Below are 19,710 nucleotides of genomic sequence, written 5' to 3' on the forward strand. Positions count from 1 at the left end.
TGCTTTACCTAAAATTTTTTGTATTCCTATACTCTTACTTTTGATCCCAAACTTTTTCTTTTGCATGTTTTAGAATATTACACAGATTTACACTTACAAATTGTGCTAGCTATCTTGTTTCTCGCAATGGAAAACTAGAATTTGAAAAGTTTAATTTCATTTAACATGAGCATTATGGTACTGCAAATTATTCATTTAAGCAGGAAAACCTGAGACCCACAGGCCAATACTTCCACAACCCTGCTCATGGGTGCTTTCCAGCTTGAAGAAATTCCGTTTCATAACTCCATTTGTTTCCTGCCATTTAGCCAACTTTCCACTTATTACATGCCTCCACGCCTTAATATTAACTTCCAGTGCAGAACACTGTAAATTATTTTCTGAAAAATCAAAGCATATGATGGCCACTGTATATCCTTTGTCTTCTTTGGCAGTGACTGCCTCAAAGAATTCCAGCGAAATATTGAAGCATGACCAGCCCTTCCTGAATCCCATACAGCTATTCTCAGTCAAGCTGTGTTTTCTAATGTTTCCCTATCTGAACCTTGAAATTAGTTTCTGGAGATCTCTGCTAAGTTTTCTGCAGTTTCCTAGCATATCTTTGTAAACGGCAGAGGAAAGTAAACCTGTAAGGTCTGCTGAAACCTTTCCATTTCTACATGTTTCTCAAAATAGGAATGTAAAAATATTAACATTTTTTCAAGATCCCAAAATATGTGCATGTTTCATACAGGAAGACTTTCCTACCCTCACATTGTGCTACATAAATTCTTCAGAGTGCCAGGCTGTGCAGGGGAAAGGAAATGGAGTGTTACAGAACTCAGATAATTTGATTGGGCTTGTATGTACTTTGATCACTTGCCCACTCATATACCTTAGCCTTTTTAATCTCAAAATTACATTCTATACCAAACTTAAAATCTATTCAGTTTCTAAACTTCAATTTCAAAAATATATTTTAAATCTAGACATCATAAAAATAATTTGTACTTGTCCGATGTTCTTCCTCTGTAGATTTTTTTTAGCACTTCACAAACTAAAAGAGATGAGCCTTATACCTGTTTTACAAATAAAAAATTCAAGAAAAGTGATGTGCACAATGACATGTTGAATCAGGAAAAGACAAGCCAAGATGTTATGGTTCCTGCCTCTGTACCTCATTAATTCCATACAATACCTCCCTATCGGCTTAACAAAACCTGTCTTTAGTACAGTGTCGAAATTTTAACTAAACTATCATAACTGGTTTTGCTCTGTTAAAAATTAGTTTAGATGTAAATAGTTTCATTGCCAGGCAGTGGGTACCCCAGCACACTGCTGATAATAAAACAAAGTCCTAGTGGTATTTAATGTATTATTCAAGCAAGAACTTTGGCAGCCCACTACATACAACTTCATTTCCTCAGTTACTACCTAACTCCCCAAAACCAGTATTTTTTGATTTGTGTAGCAATAGACAAATATGGCTAGATTGCCTTCCTCAGCTAGGAAGTTCATATTCACTGTTCCATGAGAATTCCTAGCTCAAGTTTATCACGATGACTACATGCAAAGCTTCACACTTTTTCATGGTTGCTTATCTATCTTCCCTACCCTATAACAGAAGTGTCAATTTATTCTACTACACTACAGCTCTGACTGATTGTGCTTTGCAGGGAATTAAAAAGAGAGCGTTTCTTACAAGTAAAGAATTATTAGGTGTCTTTTTTTTTCCCCTTCTTTCTTGATACCATCTTGAATGTCCAATTTTAGGTTGCTAGTAAGTTAGACAGGAGTTGAGAGATGTAGATGTATAAACAAATTTAAAATCCTATCACGAGTGTAGCCAATGGTCATTAGGAAGAAGTTGAACTACTAATGATGAACATAATGCATAGGAGTCAAGGGTAGATAAAGCTGGGAGAGAGGACAGAAGATTTTAAATCTTTATTCAAGGCTTGTGCATACACTTTGTTCTCTGTTTTACAGTGAAGGAATTCAGATGTTGGTTAAACCTAGACTGTAGGCAAATAAAAAGCAGTCCTAAATTTTGACCCTCCTAAATGGACCATTTATATCAGCACATAAATAAATGTGCATACCTGAATTAACGATGCTTTAATTTAATCCTGCTTTCTTTGTTCGCTTTTAAAGTCTTTGTTTTGTTACCCAGCATGCTGTGGATTTTTCTGATTGCTGTTTCATACTTAGAAAATCAGGGAACCAAGAGTTTTCAGTTTTACTGTTTAATTTTTACTTATATCATGTCCTCATTGCTCTCTTTAATACAGCATTTTGCAACAAAGCTCATATAGTTTTAAAATCTCTCTTAATTTTGTAACCCTGCCCAAGCAACCATCCAAAAGATCACAGCCCAGCTATGGCTTTACATTAAAATTATGAAAAAGGAGGAACTTCAACATAAAGCCAGGAGAAACCTGCTGGTTTTAACTTTGTATCTGTTCGGAAATTAAATCTAAGGAAGAAATCAGGATATAAAGCTTATGAAAACTAAACCAAAGGAAAATGTGCTTATGAGTTTTTACAACGTGAAGTTTCATAAAATTGTAGTTCAAAAAATTATCCTGTTGCTTCATTTTAAATCAAGAGATTAAACTGTGATTGTATGCATGCTTATATGCATAACTCAGTAAAAAGGTAACAAATCACCACCAGAAACCCCAGAACAATTTATATGTAACTAGTATACACATGTATTTGCCTTCTTCCCATTTGACCTCCCACCATTGCTATCCATACCTTCATGCCATATTACCATTATTCTTTTTTATCACTATTCTATTCTATTCAGCTACTCTAACTTGCATGGCTTCTAGCTGTACATACTAGTCATTCACTGGGATAAGCTAGCATGAGCTCTGTGTCCTTGTAGACATCTACTAAAGTAAGTTGGATGAATCAAAGGTGAAAGAACTGACTGCAGGATACAAATGCTAAGTGAATTTTCTAGTACATAAATGTTCTTACAGATTCTGTACTTATTTGGAAATTCATCATTATGAGTATATTCTTTTAGGTCAGTTAGTGCCAGAAAAACAGGTCTAAAAACTTAAGAGGAGAATGGCAAAGAAAGTAGTCTGGCACCTAAAAGAGGTGTTGAAGTTCATGATACCCCTCAGACACAGACACCAATTCCTCAGGCTGACTTTTTGTACTCTTTTTTTTTTTCCCCAGCTACAGAACTGTTAGGGCTTTGTGTACATCCAGACAGCAGTAAATGCTTTCTGAATTTAACTGAGTGGCAATATCTTGCCTCTCTGCAAGACAAAGCCTCCAGCTGAGCTCCAAGATCAAAGCACGTGAGACCTGCTAACTCACAACTGCTGTATCTTCCAGCTCAGCACCAACTCCACTACCTGCCATTCACAGCCATCCTTAAAGCTCAAGATATTGATTGCTAGTCCTCCTCTAAATACTTGACTGTCTCAGGCAGACTGCTCCATAAAGGAAGGCAAGTGTGGAGCCAAGAGTCACAGATAGGCAGGCAGTAGCGGCAACCACTCCAAAAAGGAGCCAGGAAGTCAAGTCAGCAATTCAAAGTCAAGATCAGGTCTGGAGACAGTATCAAGATCAGTCACAGTCCAGTGATCATCCAGCAGGTCCCTAGTGATGAGCCAGGTCTGAGGTTAAGTCAAGCCAGCGGGCGAGGATGAGGGTGAGAACCAGGGAGGTACAAGACTGGGAGCAAGCGCAATTGCAACACTGCCACAGGGTAGCTCAGGCAGGGGCCAAGCACAAGAATTTCAGGTTTAAAGCCACCTCCAAGTGAAGGAGGGGGAGCTCCCACTGAGGGTCCTCAGCAGCAAGCAACTCCTGGACAAGAGATCTTAGCTGGCCTCTAATCACCAGCTGAAAGGGGTCCTGACAGCCTGTTACTGCAGGCAAGCTCAACAGCCACAAACAGCAAATCCTGTGTTTGAAAAAAAAGGACAAGCTAGGTACTTACATCTAGGAGATGGTTTTGGGTGGAAAATTCATGTCCCCTAAGGTTTCACATGTAAGCTCGTAAGAATCATGGAAAAGGGGAATTTTAAACACAAACTTTTCTCAGTTGCTTAACTTAGGCTCTACCATTTCAGCTTGCTGGCTGTTGTGAAGTCTGTTCCTGTAAGACAATGATCCTTGTGAACTAATAAACCATGAACTTCATCAGCTATATTCAGATTCCTCTCCTGGTTCTGGCACTTAAAACTTTGCCATATCAACACTGACTGCCTTTGTGTGACTCTAGTCCTTACTACCCAAGTAAACTGGAGCCACAAAAATACGCAAGTTGGTTAGTCTCTCCAGCATGCACCAAAGGGGCTAGAATCTGTTTAGTTAAGTGATAAAGGGAAGAGTTCAGCAGCCAGCCATTTCTATTTGGATTAAAAAAAAATAATAATAATCTTTAAAATTCAAGGATCTTAAAGACATTAATGAAATATTATTAAATATTTTAAACTCTCTGTAAGGGGATGTATTATGTTTGTAATGAAAACCTGTATTCACAAATTTGGATTTTGCAGTCTGAACCTTGAAAGTTTAATTAGAGGCTTGCTAAATTCTGTTTCTGGTACTAAAGCGTGGATTTTATTTAAAAAATCCTGTTTTCTGGAAAAAAGAAAGCACTAATAAAAAGTAATTTCATTTGGCAAATCATCAATCTCATTCATCTCATTGTGTCCAATAAGGTGGAAATAATTACACAAGGTGTTGAAAATCCTTGCTCCCTCTAAGTCATTAGAGTTTTATTCTTGTTTTCGCTAAGTTAGGATTTGATCCCAGTAGTGTAGGGATCAGTTTATATTAATGAATTACAATAGCGATTTGAATTTGATCAAGTTCTATGGGACTACCATTCGATTGTTCCATTCATTGAGGTATCACTGCCAGCCAAAACTCCTCTTTGCCTCTTCGCATATTCTTTCTCATGTTCGGATATGTGCTATGAAAACAGACAAAGCTATTTCTGGCAACTACACAAGCTATGCAAGAAAAGAGTTCTGTATCACTTCCATTAAAGAACTTCCCCTTTCTTACCCATTCTGTGCACGCTACGGGAGTCAATTGTCAAGGTAACTCAAATCTCCTCAGATCGATGGTCTCCCTTACTGGAGCCTCTCCAGCACAGAAGTTTCCTGACTCATCTTTTTACCCTTCCTTGGAGGTCTGTAACAATTTCCTATAAATGTTTTACTACTTCTTTTAGCTACATTTTGTGTTTGTCACATTAGCTAACCCACATATGTAATCTTACTCAAAATACCACAACCTCTAACTAGATCGCCACATCACTTCCCGTGTTCTGAATTTGCCTCTGGTAAATTGTATACTCTGATATTTTAATATTAAACCATTTAACCAAGAGCCAGTCATGTTTCTACTTTAAACGTTTACTGTTTTGTTCTGAAGCATCACTTCACGTTCCTCACATTTTCACACAGATTCTCTTCATAAAAGAAAGCGAATTTCCTTTCTCTAGGCAATGCTTTCTATCTATATCATTCACTTCAACAACTTAAAAAATTACTTATCCTTTAAAAGTTGGCTAATCTCTCTCCCATCTTTCACTACCTATCCTTTTGCTAAAACAACACACATAAAATTGAATACTAAAATTACATGACTACTTCCCTGCTAATTTCTTATACAGATACGGCCTGTCAGTTCTAGATGACTTTGGATCAGCCCCAAACAAAAGAAAATATTCCGGGTAGTATAATCCTGCATGGAACAATGCGACCTGTATAAAAAATCACTTACTGAATCACCAGCACCTCTTTCCACTCCTAGGAGATCTCCCATCGAAGCAATGCCTGAATTAGTGTAGAGTGATTTGTGGCTTTCCAGCTGTCATTCATTAATTCTTAGGAAATACAATATACAATACAATAGTACTCAGCCTGAGGTTGTAGTCTGCAATGTCTTAGGAAGAGTGCAATTTGCCTGCTGAATGTTCTTTAAAATTGTTTTCAAACAATAACCGTAGCCCATTATTTCTATAACCCCTCAAACATTTAACTCCTGATGAAATACTGTCAGTCGCACAGACCCATAAAGGAGGAAGGGTAAGGAATTGCGTCCGTGGAGAGTCTGGTCTATGAAACGAACTGCTGAGCTGAAGACAAGAGGTTTTACTCCAGTACTTTGCCATTCGTGTTTCTTTGGCAGAGAGGAAAACACAGGCAAGCCTGACAGCAGGGGCTAGAAGTGACCTGGCCACTCTGATCCACTGGCTTTGGCACTCTACCATCCAGCTGACCTGTAAAAGTTGCCTTGTTTTAGAAATAGTGTTGCTTAGCTATAATGCACCACTAGCTGCCTCATTTCTTTGACCAGAGACAGGAGAGGATGTTGTGACGTACCGGCCCCGTTTGAGGATCCAAGAGCCTGGGGACCTACCTTTAGAGCGAGCCAAGGAGCTGCTTGCACAAAGCCAGTCAGAGAGACTGTGTAATGCCTGCTTCATCAAGGACTTTTGGCAAAATCTATGACAAGTTCAGCTCAGCCAAAAACACCGCACTTTTAGACATGCACTGTAGCAGAACTTGAGCACATAGGGAAGTCTTCTGGTGGGTCTCAGGCACCCCTGGCTTCCCAGAAATCTGAGAAGGCTGCATAGGGATTTTTTTTTAGGTCTATTGCTCTCTTGAATTTACATGTTAATTAGCCTGAACTTCACATTGGGTACCTAAGAGCGTTTTTCCCCTTTAACTCTTACACAGTTGATTTAGGAAGTAAATAAAAAGATAGGAGCAGGAGGTAAACCTGAAACAAGAATCACAACAAATACTAAGGGTTAACAAAGCATAGCCATCGTTCAGTGTTTAGTAGGCACCATGACAGCAATTATTTTAAGGAAGGATTTGAAAAACAATGCTTCAAGTATTTTTATGGTGAACTCCTCCCATGCTCAGGGGTTTTCATGCCTTTAGCTATTACATCTGCAACTGAAGCTAACTGTGAAATTAGCAATTTATTTATCCCATGGTACATACACGTACATTTGCAACAGTAAAAGTGAGTAAGGGTCAATAGTGAACACTGTGAGTAAACGTTAGAACCTTTTTTACCAGATTTTGTCATTCAGTATTTAATCAAATACCTGCAGAGATTCCCCTATTGAAACATTTCCCTGTTCCTTCTTGTTGCTTATATCACTAATACTAATGTTAACACACTGCTGTTATTTCTGAACAACATAATACGAGCTCTGCCAAAATAACAAGTCAGGACAAAGGAAAGTTGACCTTAAAAATGGCTGCCTGAGTTGCAAGGAAGCAGAAGATGCCATTAAGTATAAAATAGAACAATAAAGGCCTACGATTTTTAAACAGGTTTTGATTCTGTAACATTTAGTAAAAATAGGTCTCCTTAGGAATGCATATACACATTAAGATATTTTTCAAGATTATATCGTTACAAAAACTACATTAGAACTTGTAGTCTGTTTCTTGTATTGTGTCCTATTTTAAAAAATATATAAACACAAAAGGAAAAATCTCTCTTATGGAAATTAACTATTTCTGATTATTTAGCCACAGATTTGAAAGAAGATTAAATAGGATATAAAGTTGTTGCTAATCTTATTTGGACGGTATAACTGATAAACAAAAAAGCATACTGAAGGCATGTTAACGGTGATAAAATTATCTAGACCACTCTGTCTGTGTACATAATTGCCAATAATTTAGATTTATCCATCTGAAATCAAGATGTAATTATGTATTATTCTATTTTATATTTAGACACCTCTGTAAAATAGAAATTTTAGTTTAGTGAACAATGAACGTACAGATGTTCCTAAGAAAAGTGGAATCTGAGACATCAGAAAAAAATTATACTTTAGCTCCCTCATTCATCCAAAATCAATGGAATATAATAATCACCACTGTTTCTCAGTGATTTTGTATGGAATTGAAGGTAATAAGTAGGTAAGAACTGAAATTTTCTTGCAAAAGCAACAGCAGTAATACCTGTAGACAATCCAATGTGTGAGCAATACTTTCTGGGAGTTTAGTGAGTGCCTCTTTCCATTTCTAGTAATTTCTTTAAGGCTGTAATTTTTTAAAATTGTGCATTGGAATTAAACTAAGACTACTACTATCGTATCTATAAAATAAGAACCTGAGTTACCTGTATGGCTGTGAGGATATTGGCTAACGCCTGGCCATACGTGTCATGACAGTGAACAGCAAGAGCACTCAGAGGAATTTCTTTCATAACAGCTTCCAACATTCTTTTCATACTTCCAGGAGTCCCCACACCAATTGTGTCCCCCAGAGAGATTTCATAACAGCCCATACTGTACAGCCGTTTAGATACCTGATTAGAAACAGAGAAGCATGAAAAGGTCAAGATGAAAGAATATAAAATAGGGTCAAGAACATACATTAAAAAGGACACACTTCTGTACAGGTTTCAGGTTTTGACCCACCGAGGTGGACCTATGTATCAGAAACCCTCTATTCATTCTTGAAAATTGTCACCCAAGAAGAACGTCCCATAGATCCTCTTATTTTAAATTTATAGTTCTGCTTCTGTACATGGAATAATCAACCAAGCCAAATCCATCAAAAACTTGCTTTTTGACTCTCCCACAGAATCCAAATAAGCAAGACTTTACACTATGAATTAAGTTTCTGTCAAGCCCTTTCCCAACATTTTCCTCCCTCTGGGGATTTCCCAGCTGTTTGGTTTTCTCCGTGTACTTTCCAGCTTACAAGTTGTGCAGGGTAAAGACCTGCCCTTTTGTTTGCTTACTACATGGAGCCAAGAACATGGCTGAACTAAGACAATAAATAATTAACAAGAAGCCTGATTTTCCTTTCTCTTGGCACTGAAAACATCAATGAAAACTGAAGTTTTAACATGTTGTAGTTAATATTAATTTTGCTTGCTTTTCATGAAATCAAACATTAAAATACTAACAAAGCAAAACTGTAACTTAATTAACATTCTAGTCCTTAAGTTTTAAATTTTTTCTTAATACCAAACAAAACCCTATACAAATAGTTCTTTGCTTATGTAAGTAGAGCCCTAAATGTTTCTGGAGTTACGTCTTTGAGGAGTTCTTTGTATGAGTAAGAGATTTGAAGTCTGGCTTCATAATGTTTGTATGGAGAGACATACACTCGGAAGCACAAAATTATGTTTGCACCAAAGGTATTGCTTTAGAAATTGAATGTAGGATCTTTGCATCTTAATTTTGTTGAATTTATTTGAAAAGGGTTTCACCTTATTTTCAGTTGCTAAGTATGTTTGTCCCCTTTAGCCTTCCCCACTGTGTATCAGCAATCCTGAAAGACCACTCCACTGGAACAGAATCCCAAACTGGAAATTAACTGTTTAGAAATGAAAAAATACGACCCTTTTCCAAAACATCTTCAGTTGCACTGCACTCTGCTGTTAAAGCAATTCCAGGACTTCATCAGTGGGATTGCTGTGAATATGTCTGAGGAAGCTGACAAAGTGCTGCACCAGCAGTCTCGGAAGTGCTGGATTAATATTGCTGTTCACTTAATTCAAAGAACAGCTGAAAAAGAACTTCAAGTAGTCTGAATCGTTCTGCTTAAAGCTTGGAAGTGCTATGACTATTGCAAAGGTAGGAAAACTCTTTCTGCTTTAAAGTCAAAGAGCCCCTGGTTCACATCAACATAAATTCAATACATGCTTTTAGAAAGGGACATTCACCAGATTGCAAAAAAGATTCTATCTTGCAGCATATTTTTATATCATCAACACAGGGCAGGTGTTTTAACTGGACTACTGTTGTAAGAAAAAAAAAATCATCTGCAGTTAGTGGTAGATTACCTCTAGTTAATCCCCAAACTTCAGTTTTTGTTTAAGATCAGGGTAAAAGAAACAGACTGCATTTTTTTGTCATGTTCTTTTTCATTCATGATTCAAAGTTTTTCTAGATGAGCATTTTAGTGATGACAAAGAGACTACATAAACTGCTAGAAATCATGTTGCATTCACTTCTTTCCCATGCTCAGTCCTTAGGTCTTTCAGCTTCTGAAAATAAAGTTCTGAAAGATGAAAGAAGAAAGGGGGAAGCTCTGCTAACAAGCTGAGCATCATCACTGACTTGTCATGATCTAACCTTAAAGTGACCCTTAAGAAGAGATCTATATTTAATTTCAAGAAGAATGTGCATGCTTGGAAGCTGAATGAGAGTTTTTCATATTGGATTTTCTATCCTACCATAGTAGGAGGCAGCCCATTAGTTATAGTGTTGTAAGTTTTCTACGTGGATTTTTGGGAGGAGGGTGGGGGAGAAGAGAACACACTGTTTTGTCAGTGTAATCAGAATGTGATTACGAGCTTGCAGCTTTGTTGATTGAACGGGGTTGTGTTCTGCACCATTGAGCCGTTTTACTATGCATGAGTCTTGCGCTATTCCCCTTGGGACCACTGCCCTGACACCAGGCATTGATCAAAATGGGAGTTGGTGACCCAACACTGCAACCCCTTAGGCATGTGAACAATCCTACTGCTGGAAATAATATCTAAAACTATACTCTTAAACTGAATACAAAAGGTCATAATCGAGTTACAGATGATTTTAAGCAAATAACAACATAAAAACTCACTGCAGTCCTTGTGCTGTAAAGGGAAACTTTGTAATAATCCAACAGCATTCAAATAAAATAGGCACATTTTCTGTAGCCTGAACAGCCTGTATGATGGATAATACTTACATGAATTCATTTCTCTAGGTTTAAAGGAAGCTAAGGAGAGAAAGAAGCAGGCAGAAAGATAAAAACAGCCAAATATATGACTGGAAGACAATGGAGAACACAACTGGCTTCAAGGATGTTATATGGTGCTTCCAACAACGTTCAAGCCTTATCTGCCTAAGGTTGAAATTCACAAACCACAGGATGATAAATGGTTAAACAGTGACTCCATTTCAAGAAAAAGCAGAGTGATAAAAAAGGACTATGCAGTTTATTTTAATAAGTGAGAAAATTTTATTTTTTTTTTAAATAAACAACCATGTGGATGTACCAGATGGATTCTAGAAATCTGAAGGCATCTGAAGTTTGCACTCACTAGATAACTGTGTAGAACAGTAATGTACCTAGTAAGCCAGAAATGCATGTAGTCTGGTAAATGAGCCACCTCTCCTAATTGGTTTTGCTTCGGTTAAAAAATCTTTTGCTTAAAAAAAAAAAAAAAATTGTCACTGTCATTGACTGCAGAAGAACCAGTCTAAACCTTTCAATCATAGCTGCTGATTGCAATGCACAGTCACGGGAGTCGCACAGTCACGGGAGTCACACACTCCCACCCCAAGAAAGACGATGACCAGAGAGGCAGCTCTCTGAAAGGGTTCAGCAACAGGGCCAGTAATTTTGATAATTCTGATTCAGCAAAGGATGAGTGCATGTGTTTATGTAAAAACCATTAACAGCTAATCAGATGCTTCCATATAAACATCAGTGCTTGCTGAATCAGAGCCTCAATAACTTTAATGAGGGAGCTTTTATTCTTAAACACATGCACAATGGTGTACTGGTACACAAGAAGGCACTTAGGATGAAGACAGAAAATAAAATAACTGTGTGAGTAAAAGTTCGCAGGTTTAAGTAGCACTCCCACTGGCAAACTGAAAAGGAGCTCTTCTGTGCAAGGAGAGTAGTTAAAAAACAAGCAACACATGGAAAGAAGCCTGTTGGGGAACATGATATTGCAGTAAGCAATTTACCAACAGCACAGCTGAATCTGTCATCACCGCTCTAACTAAAGCTGTGTCACTTCTAACTTTCACTTCGTATTAAACCCAATTAATTTAGAAATACTGAGTACTTTCCAATTTAGCTATTTTTTTCAAAGAGTGTGAGTATATGTGGCTGCTGTGGGAGAAGTATTATCACAAGTTCCATCTGGAATGTGTAGAAGAAGAAGAAGACGACGCAGGAGAACAGGACCCGAAAGCCACACATGCAGAACACAACATATCAGACAAATGTTGACTAGCTGCTAGTGCTACAAAGAAAAAAAAAGTGGTTTGGAGATTCTGCTAGACCACCAAAAGTAGGTGATTAAGTGCAACAGAGAAGACAAGTCTTTCTCCAGGAGGAAGGCCAGCATGTTCTGCCTTGTGCCTCTTGAATTCTCTCCACTTTCTTCTCTACTGTCCATTTCAGCTTTCACGCCCTCTTTGCCTTCCTGCAAAATTTAACACTTGCGTTTCACTCATCTCTTTCTCTGCTGGAAAAAAAGGCTGGACTAAGACATCATCTTTCTCCTCCTTTATCCTAAATGGGAAAAGGGGGCAGGGCGGGAAGGTGCAGCTTATTCCACCATAGCAGTAGAGCAAGTTGAGTAGCAGGAAATCATGTTGCGGATGAGTTTTGGTTCATGTGTCCATCACATGACACTCGCCAGAAGCACAATGTTGTAGCAGTGGCTCTCACGGCTGACAGCGCAGTATGCTTATGCCAGCATAAAATGGATTTAAAAGCAGATACCCTTCGCAAGAGGTTGTGCTGGAAATCATCTCATACAACATGGTCCACTGACATATGTGCTTGAGTCTATTTCCTTAAGCATTTCCTTACCTTCTTGTTGGAGGAAATAGCACGTTATATTTTTCCTCGTGACTCATAATAATCATAACATACTATTTTTCTTAGATTTGACTGCATGTGGTTGAGTGAGGTTATGCACCCAGTTTTAGTATTAGCTATGTTTTGTGTTTGTTTTCCTTAAATTTTATCGATTAAAGATCTTTTTAGGATTAAGTAGAGAACATTACTCATAGACATTTTAAAATGTATTTTTGATTCATTAAAAAGGCAAGCCAGAAGTTCACTCTTACTTCTGCCACTTTAGCTGGTATGATGTTTCCTTCATATGGGCATCCCAATGCACATGACACATACCTACAATAAAAAGAACACACAAAGATGCTTCTGTTTCATATATGCATATCTGTATCCATCCATGTTACATTAAAAAAAAAAGTTTAAATATAATTTTGAATATTTAAGCCAGTCAACATAGAATAAATATTTGAATGAAAAGTTAAAATCACATCCGATGAAAATAGCAGGTTTATCAATTTTCTTTTTAAATCACAGAACAGAGATTTATAGCTGTATTTATGCTCAATGTATGTCACAAGTTGTAAAGGACTGGCAATGCAGCCAAGCTAATGCTGCTGCAGGAGACTTCAATTTTTCTTGGTATTTCCTTCTGAAGTTGTAAGAGCCAGCTCAGGTTTTGCCTTGCCTGGCCCACACAAGGTATTCAGAGGAAGATACCATTTTCTTCCTTGTGCCAGCTACCCGGATCACAGAGAGCAACACATGGACACAAGCAGCTTATAACAACCCCACCACCTCATAAGTCATCAGAATTGTGGTGAATGGGGTAGCTTTCACCCTCTATCTCTGTACTGGCATTTCTGTCCCAGTGCCCCGTAAGAATTATAGCTCCATTGCAAGCTGTAGATTAGGTATGCCTTGGGACAAGAAGAAACTGAGAAGCCAGACTGTGTCTCTCAGCAGCTATCGGCTCCACAAAGCACAAAAACTGAAAGCCACAACCAAGCCTCCATTGTTCAGTCTTAATGCTGTGTTAACATAGAATTTGGTTTAAATTTATTTTTTTTAATGATAATTAAGTGCCATGAAATTCGAATTAAACTTCTAATTGTTTATCTTAAATTGATTAGGAATAGGATTAAACTAACCAGAAACAGCCATTCAAAACCAAAGTAAGTGTGGCTGTAGAGGGATTTACAACAGATTCAGAGGCAGGCAGAGCCCAAGTCCCAGTGGGAGGTTGCTCAACTGCTTAATAGAAGAACAAGAGCCTTCATCGATCCCCCATCATTCCCTTTCCCTCAACACTGAAGGATATAATGTAAAATTATACACTGTATAATGCAAACGGGATTGAACAGATGCCATTTTGTAGGTAGTCAAGGTCCGTAGGGTAAAGGATGTATTGTTTCTTTGCGGTTGAAGGAGAAACTGATTGATAGAATGTGAAATTAGGATGAGTAACAGGTAAAAACAAATTGTGAAAAAAATGTCAACATTTTAATGCGTAGAACATACTCCATCCCTTATATGAAGGTATGGTGTTGGCACACTGGAAGTAGCAGTAAGAATGAAGCAAACCTTGAACCTAAAAAGAACTTGATTAGCCCTGACAAAGAAATGGAAATGGATTTTGTTTCCACAAAAGTGGTTGGGTCCATTACATCCTGCTCATAATTTTAGTCCAGATGCCTACTAGGCATGATTTCAATTATCTGTATGTCATTATGAAAACCAGGTTTTTGAAACTTGGCCATAGACTTCATTAAATATCACCCCCAATTTAGATGTCACTGTTTAAGTTTCAAAATTCTAAATTTTCTTATCTACATTAAAGATAAAAAAAGTACCTATTGTTAACAGTTAAACATTGCCCTGCTTTTCAGTGACACATAACTCAAAAACAATTCAGGATAATTTCCTTAATTTTTTTAATGCATACACAGTTTTTCAAATGAAACCAAGCATGAAAAATTTCAGACCCAAAGGATTGCTTTTTACATAATACTACAGTGCCTAGAGCTAGTGAATACCCAGACTTTTTCTGAAATTATTTTGCAACATCAGCCACAGCACTTATTATAAAGTGAGCAAGAACAGTACTAAATACAAAGTAAATGCAAAACACACAGTACGTATGTGCACATGTTCCCTTTAATTACATATATCTTTCCATGTTCCTAACGGCTACATATGTTAGATCAAGAAGACGTGCATTTGGTAGTGATAATGTGGCATGAATGACATCTGGAATGGAGTAGAGCAAACAAAAGTAAAAGCAGGCCAAAAGGTATCTAGAGAACAAGGGAATACTCCCTGTGGTTCACACCAGCGAGCAGAAACTCGCCTGAGCTCACATAATTCAGCTGGGCCTGCTGGGGTACGAAAGTATGTGGTGACCTGAGGAATCTGCCTACTACAATGTACAAATCTGTTTGAGATTATGAACTCTCTGCATGCTTACACCATTGTGACCAGACTGACATTTTAAACAAGGAAAATATGATAGATATAATCTATCTGGGCATCTGATACTCAATATTAAACTGGAGAAAATAGGGATTACTGACAGAATTTGACAGGTAAAGAACTTCCTACCAGAGAGAGAACAAAGTCCTGTGGAGAATGAAAGAACTGTTTTTCAGTGGAGTTCATCAAGGATGAGCTTGAAAGAATTTTATCTAATATTTTCATTTAATGAATTGGCATAAAAAGTAGAGATGTGGTGATAACATTAAATTTCTTGGTACTGTCAATACAAAAAAAAAGCACTGGGATTCCATGCAGAAAGGATAGGAGCAATAGAAATGGGACTCAGTTGATGGCAATGACAAAGAAAGTGAAATGCTTAAAATGAGGCTGTAAAAGCGTAAAATGCACTCCAAACATATATCAGGATAAGCATTTTTGACAGAGGACATAAAATATGAATTCCATTTGACAAGGTCTTGCTATATTCTTATTGGAAATAAGAGATACAATTTGAGTCATCTGTACAAAAAGTAACGCAAGCTGGAACAGATGCATGCAAGGGCTGAGTAGAGCTAGCAGGGGTACAGAGAGCCTAGCATATGAAAGGAGAAAATATGCATGTCTATGTGAAAGAGGGAAGATAATCATGTGTCTGGTCTGAGCATCTGCCAAGACATCTAGACTTAAGGCAGCGCCGGGTGGGATGCTTTGTAATTGCATTTGCGTGGTTCCAAATTAATAAGCTTAAGTGAGAGGAAATAGGTTTCAATAGGAAGGTAGAACTGTTATCTACAGATAAGTTTGCCTGTTACAGGCATTAAAAGCACAAGAGAATCCAGCCAAAGCAGAGCCCCAAGACCTCCACCCGCACCCCTCCAAAATGGGAGACAACTTTGAAGAACATGCTGAAGAACTGCTTAGAAAGAAGAAAATTAACAAGACAGAGCCACAAAAAGCAACAAAAGACACAAATTTAAAGAAGAGTCTGGTCAACTGCAGCAAACACTACTGACAAGTCAAGAAGAATGAGGATAGACTACTGTTTCTGAGATCTTGTCATCAGGGAGTTTGGTGAGAGCTGTTGCAGTTGCAAGCAAGAAACAGAAGCCAAAGTGTAGGAGTTCTAGGAGGGAATCACAGAAGTGGGTCTCCAGACAGTAATTATAAACAGCGCCTTCAATGAGCTTAGGAATGAAGAAGAGATAGGCGATGAGATATGATATGAAGAACCAAGTAGGGTGAAAGGTGCAATTTTTAAGAGGCAAATGCTTGCTTATATTGCAGTGGAAAAGAGCCAAAGGACAATGAGAGGTTAAGAAAGAGAATAAGGGAGGGGAGAAATAAGAGGAAGGACAGAACATGGGGTCACTGGGGTAAGTGGAAGGGGTACAGATGGAAAGTAGACAAGAAACTCCTGCTGCTCTGGCAGTGGAGGAGAATGAGAAAGGATTAGGGGAGGGAAGGGAGAAGAGAGTGACAGAAGGAAGAGCATACTGTATCTATTTTTCCTTAGGAGGAAAAGCAAGATCCTATGTGAACAAAAGCAGCAGAGGGAAAAAAGGGAAGAGTTTGAGCAATGAGTTATAGGGGCAACTGGGATTTGATTTGGAGATTCAATTAAGTTGGAGAATACAGCTGTTTTCTAAAAAGATGGCAGGACTGAAAGAAAAAAAGACTTTGTAATGAAAAAGACTGTCTTGGTCTCAGGATATTCACCAGAGACACTCCACAGCATGAGAGCAGAAGCAAATATCTGGGAGTTCACAAAGCAGACTCTGCAATGGAAGTGTTTAATTCTAAGTATGTGCTTAAATCTTTGCTGAATCAAGGCCAGACATTTTAGTAGCTTAACTACATCTTTAGCATGCAATCAAGAAACGAGTCCACGCAACCAGAGGTGGAAAGAAGGACCTACAATAAGTGAACGTACCTATACAGCTGCTTTAGGAACACACGGGTAAATGGTGTTTTATTCACTCAGGTTCTGTGAAATCAGAATTCCTGCCTTCAATAGAAGTGATAAAAAGAAGTTCTCTACTTGTTTCACCTGGCAGAGTTTACCCAGTCTCTTGCCTGTTCTACAGATTTCACTGCAGGTGAGTATCATTTGGTCTTCTCCTAAATTGTTTTCTATGCATATAAAAACAATTAAAAAAATAAACCCCAACAACTTTACTACGTAATATTTTGGACAAAAATGCTGAACAGCCTCTGGGGATGGAGAAGGAAGAGGAAGGCAGTTTTCAATTTCTTCCAGTAAGCCAAAACCAAATTGCAATGTTCCACAAATGGTATAGACAGTATAAGGTCCCCACGATCAAGGTGACTAGGAATGGTGATAATCACCACACCAGCCCTATGGCTGTGAAGTGCAGGATATAAAACCACAAACAGGGTAAATGAGCAAACTTTTCATAACCAAAGCGTGTTAAAAGGAAAATGAATCCAAGCAGAAACTGAACTTCATGTTGTAATCAGCCCTTTGTCAGCTTGTTTCAGCAAGAGTTCCAGAGCCAGATCCACAGCTGCTACCACAGCTGGAAGCGCAGAGCCTCCTGAGAAGCCAGTTGCAGACTCAGATGCTGCTGTTTCCTGTTTATTATTATAGTGTAAGTTCGCATATAATTTACCATGTTCACTGCAGATGTATTTATTTTTATTGGACGTTCGTGCTAAAATGTATGCGCCTATCATTTGGTGAATTCATAATATTAAGGTTGATATATTCTGTCTCTTTGCAAAGGAAGCCATTTGTTAAAAACAGGCAATCTTTACTGTAAGGAGAGGGGAAATACAAAGAAGAGAAGAGGGAAAGGAGATTCTTCCAGAAACAGAATCTCTAAGCCAAGCCCAAAATGTGTAAATAAGGCCAGGATTTTTTTTCCACATTTGATTTAAAAAAAAAAAAAAAGAAACAACCTCTCCATGTATTTAGTGCCCAGTTGCAAGTAATATATATGCTATTCAAAGTGAATCCTATAGTAATAATATTCACTATTATTTTTAGAATGCCCAAAAAACACTGTTAAATCGTGAACTATGTTCTAGAAAAGAACTTATTCTCTAAAAACAGAACAAAACTGTTACTATAATGAAGGGCCACTTAACCACTTAACTTTTAATAACTATATTGAATTATCCATGGAACAATCAGTAACATATTAGCAAACTACCTTCTAATTTCATACTAACATTTCAAGTCTGATTTTACGCTATGCTTTAAGAAGAAACAGGGATCATTTTTACTTCCCACAGGTACCCCTCTTTTTAAAAAAAAAAATAAAAAAGCAGCTCTTCTGGCCTACTAATAATATTTTCTATCTGCAGGCACAAAAAAATGGATAAAAGTTGGTATAAAGTTATTCCTAAGGAAAATGTCTCCTCTTATATACTGCAATCATCTAGTACAGAATCATACAATGGCTCCTACATCCTTTTCTTAACCTGTCCCCAGTACAGAGAAATGCACCGAGTGCCCACATCCCAGCAATCTCCGGCTTCTCAAACTTCTCCAGGGGACTGTGACCAGCTGGCTTAATGCTGTGTAACCCCGTAGATTTGTTTACCATTCGCATACTAAAATGTGTTGCTTCCAAGTCTATTAAATGTTCATCTACATTTTGTTGTTCCCATAGTCTCAAACATAGGCTCACTTACAGTGACATGAAGGTGTTAGATTGGTTTTACTGTCTAGAGAAGTGATAATGGTATAAATTACCCTATTATCAATATAATTGTGACTATGCTAAACTACACAGTGTAGTCTAAAAATGGGGGTTTAAAGCAATTCGAAAAAAAACGTGTACTCCAGCCCTAAGTATTCCAGAATACCAGAAAATATGAGTTCAAAGTTTCTGTCTGTATTTGTAAAACATATGCAGCTTTAAACTGTATTGATTTGTGCAAAACTGAATTGTTGGAGTTTATGTCATGGTACTTCTAATTAGGTAAATAAAATACAGTATTGTAAGGCCATCCAAATATCTTGAAGTAAGGTATTTAAGATGAACTGTAATAAAAGAAAAAAAGAGCATCATTGGACTGAATTAAAAAGATCAGATTGTCTTGATAATCAAAATTTTCAGTTAATCAGGATGCTTCTTTATAAACAAAACAGACTTCATTATTAGTTTCCAGAATTACTTGTTATAACGTATATCAAAATAAAAACTGATGTGTTCTTCCACATGTATTTTTTTTTTCAAAATAAATCCAAATATCACTAGCACAAGATAACTAAAATCAATTCTTTCTCTTTAAGTTTCCACTATTTTGTGTCTTAAATTGTGTATTACCATCAAAGTAAAACAATAACTATTTCCTATAATCAACAAGGGATTATATATGTTGTAACCTGTAACCTTTATTATGATATAATATAAAAGGTAATAATAATAATATTGTATACCATTGTTTGTTTGGTATCTATTTGTCGTAGCAAAAAATATTGCTATTTTTCAAGTATATCAACCAGTAGTTGAGTTCTATACAAACACAGATGTAAGCCAAATATTGATACATTTCAATATGCTTTTATGTATTGTGAACTTCACCATACTGCTCATTCTTAAAAGACATAGGACTATAAACAAGGGAATTACATACACCAGTTTAGAATTAATGTGTGATTACATATGCTTTAATTTATGAAGCAGAAGCTTTGTAAGGAAATGCTTCTAGAGTTATTTTACAGCAAACA

The 19,710-nt window shown here is 37.3% G+C and overlaps 1 protein-coding gene across 1 annotated transcript in view; it reads right to left on the bottom strand.

Annotated features, from left to right (window-relative positions):
* The window catches only part of HMGCLL1 (3-hydroxy-3-methylglutaryl-CoA lyase like 1), an 83,376-nt gene that overhangs the window by 24,967 nt on the left and 38,699 nt on the right, over window positions 1–19,710 (bottom strand). The window contains exons 6-7 of the mRNA XM_076332963.1: window positions 12,812–12,875; window positions 8,119–8,307 (exon numbers count right to left, since the gene is read on the bottom strand). Coding sequence (XP_076189078.1) covers window positions 8,119–8,307; window positions 12,812–12,875 — 253 coding nt within the window. The remainder of the gene's footprint in view (window positions 1–8,118; window positions 8,308–12,811; window positions 12,876–19,710) is intronic.

Source organism: Aptenodytes patagonicus, chromosome 3 (genome assembly GCF_965638725.1).
Source record: "Aptenodytes patagonicus chromosome 3, bAptPat1.pri.cur, whole genome shotgun sequence".
Taxonomy (NCBI): Eukaryota; Metazoa; Chordata; class Aves; order Sphenisciformes; family Spheniscidae; genus Aptenodytes; species Aptenodytes patagonicus.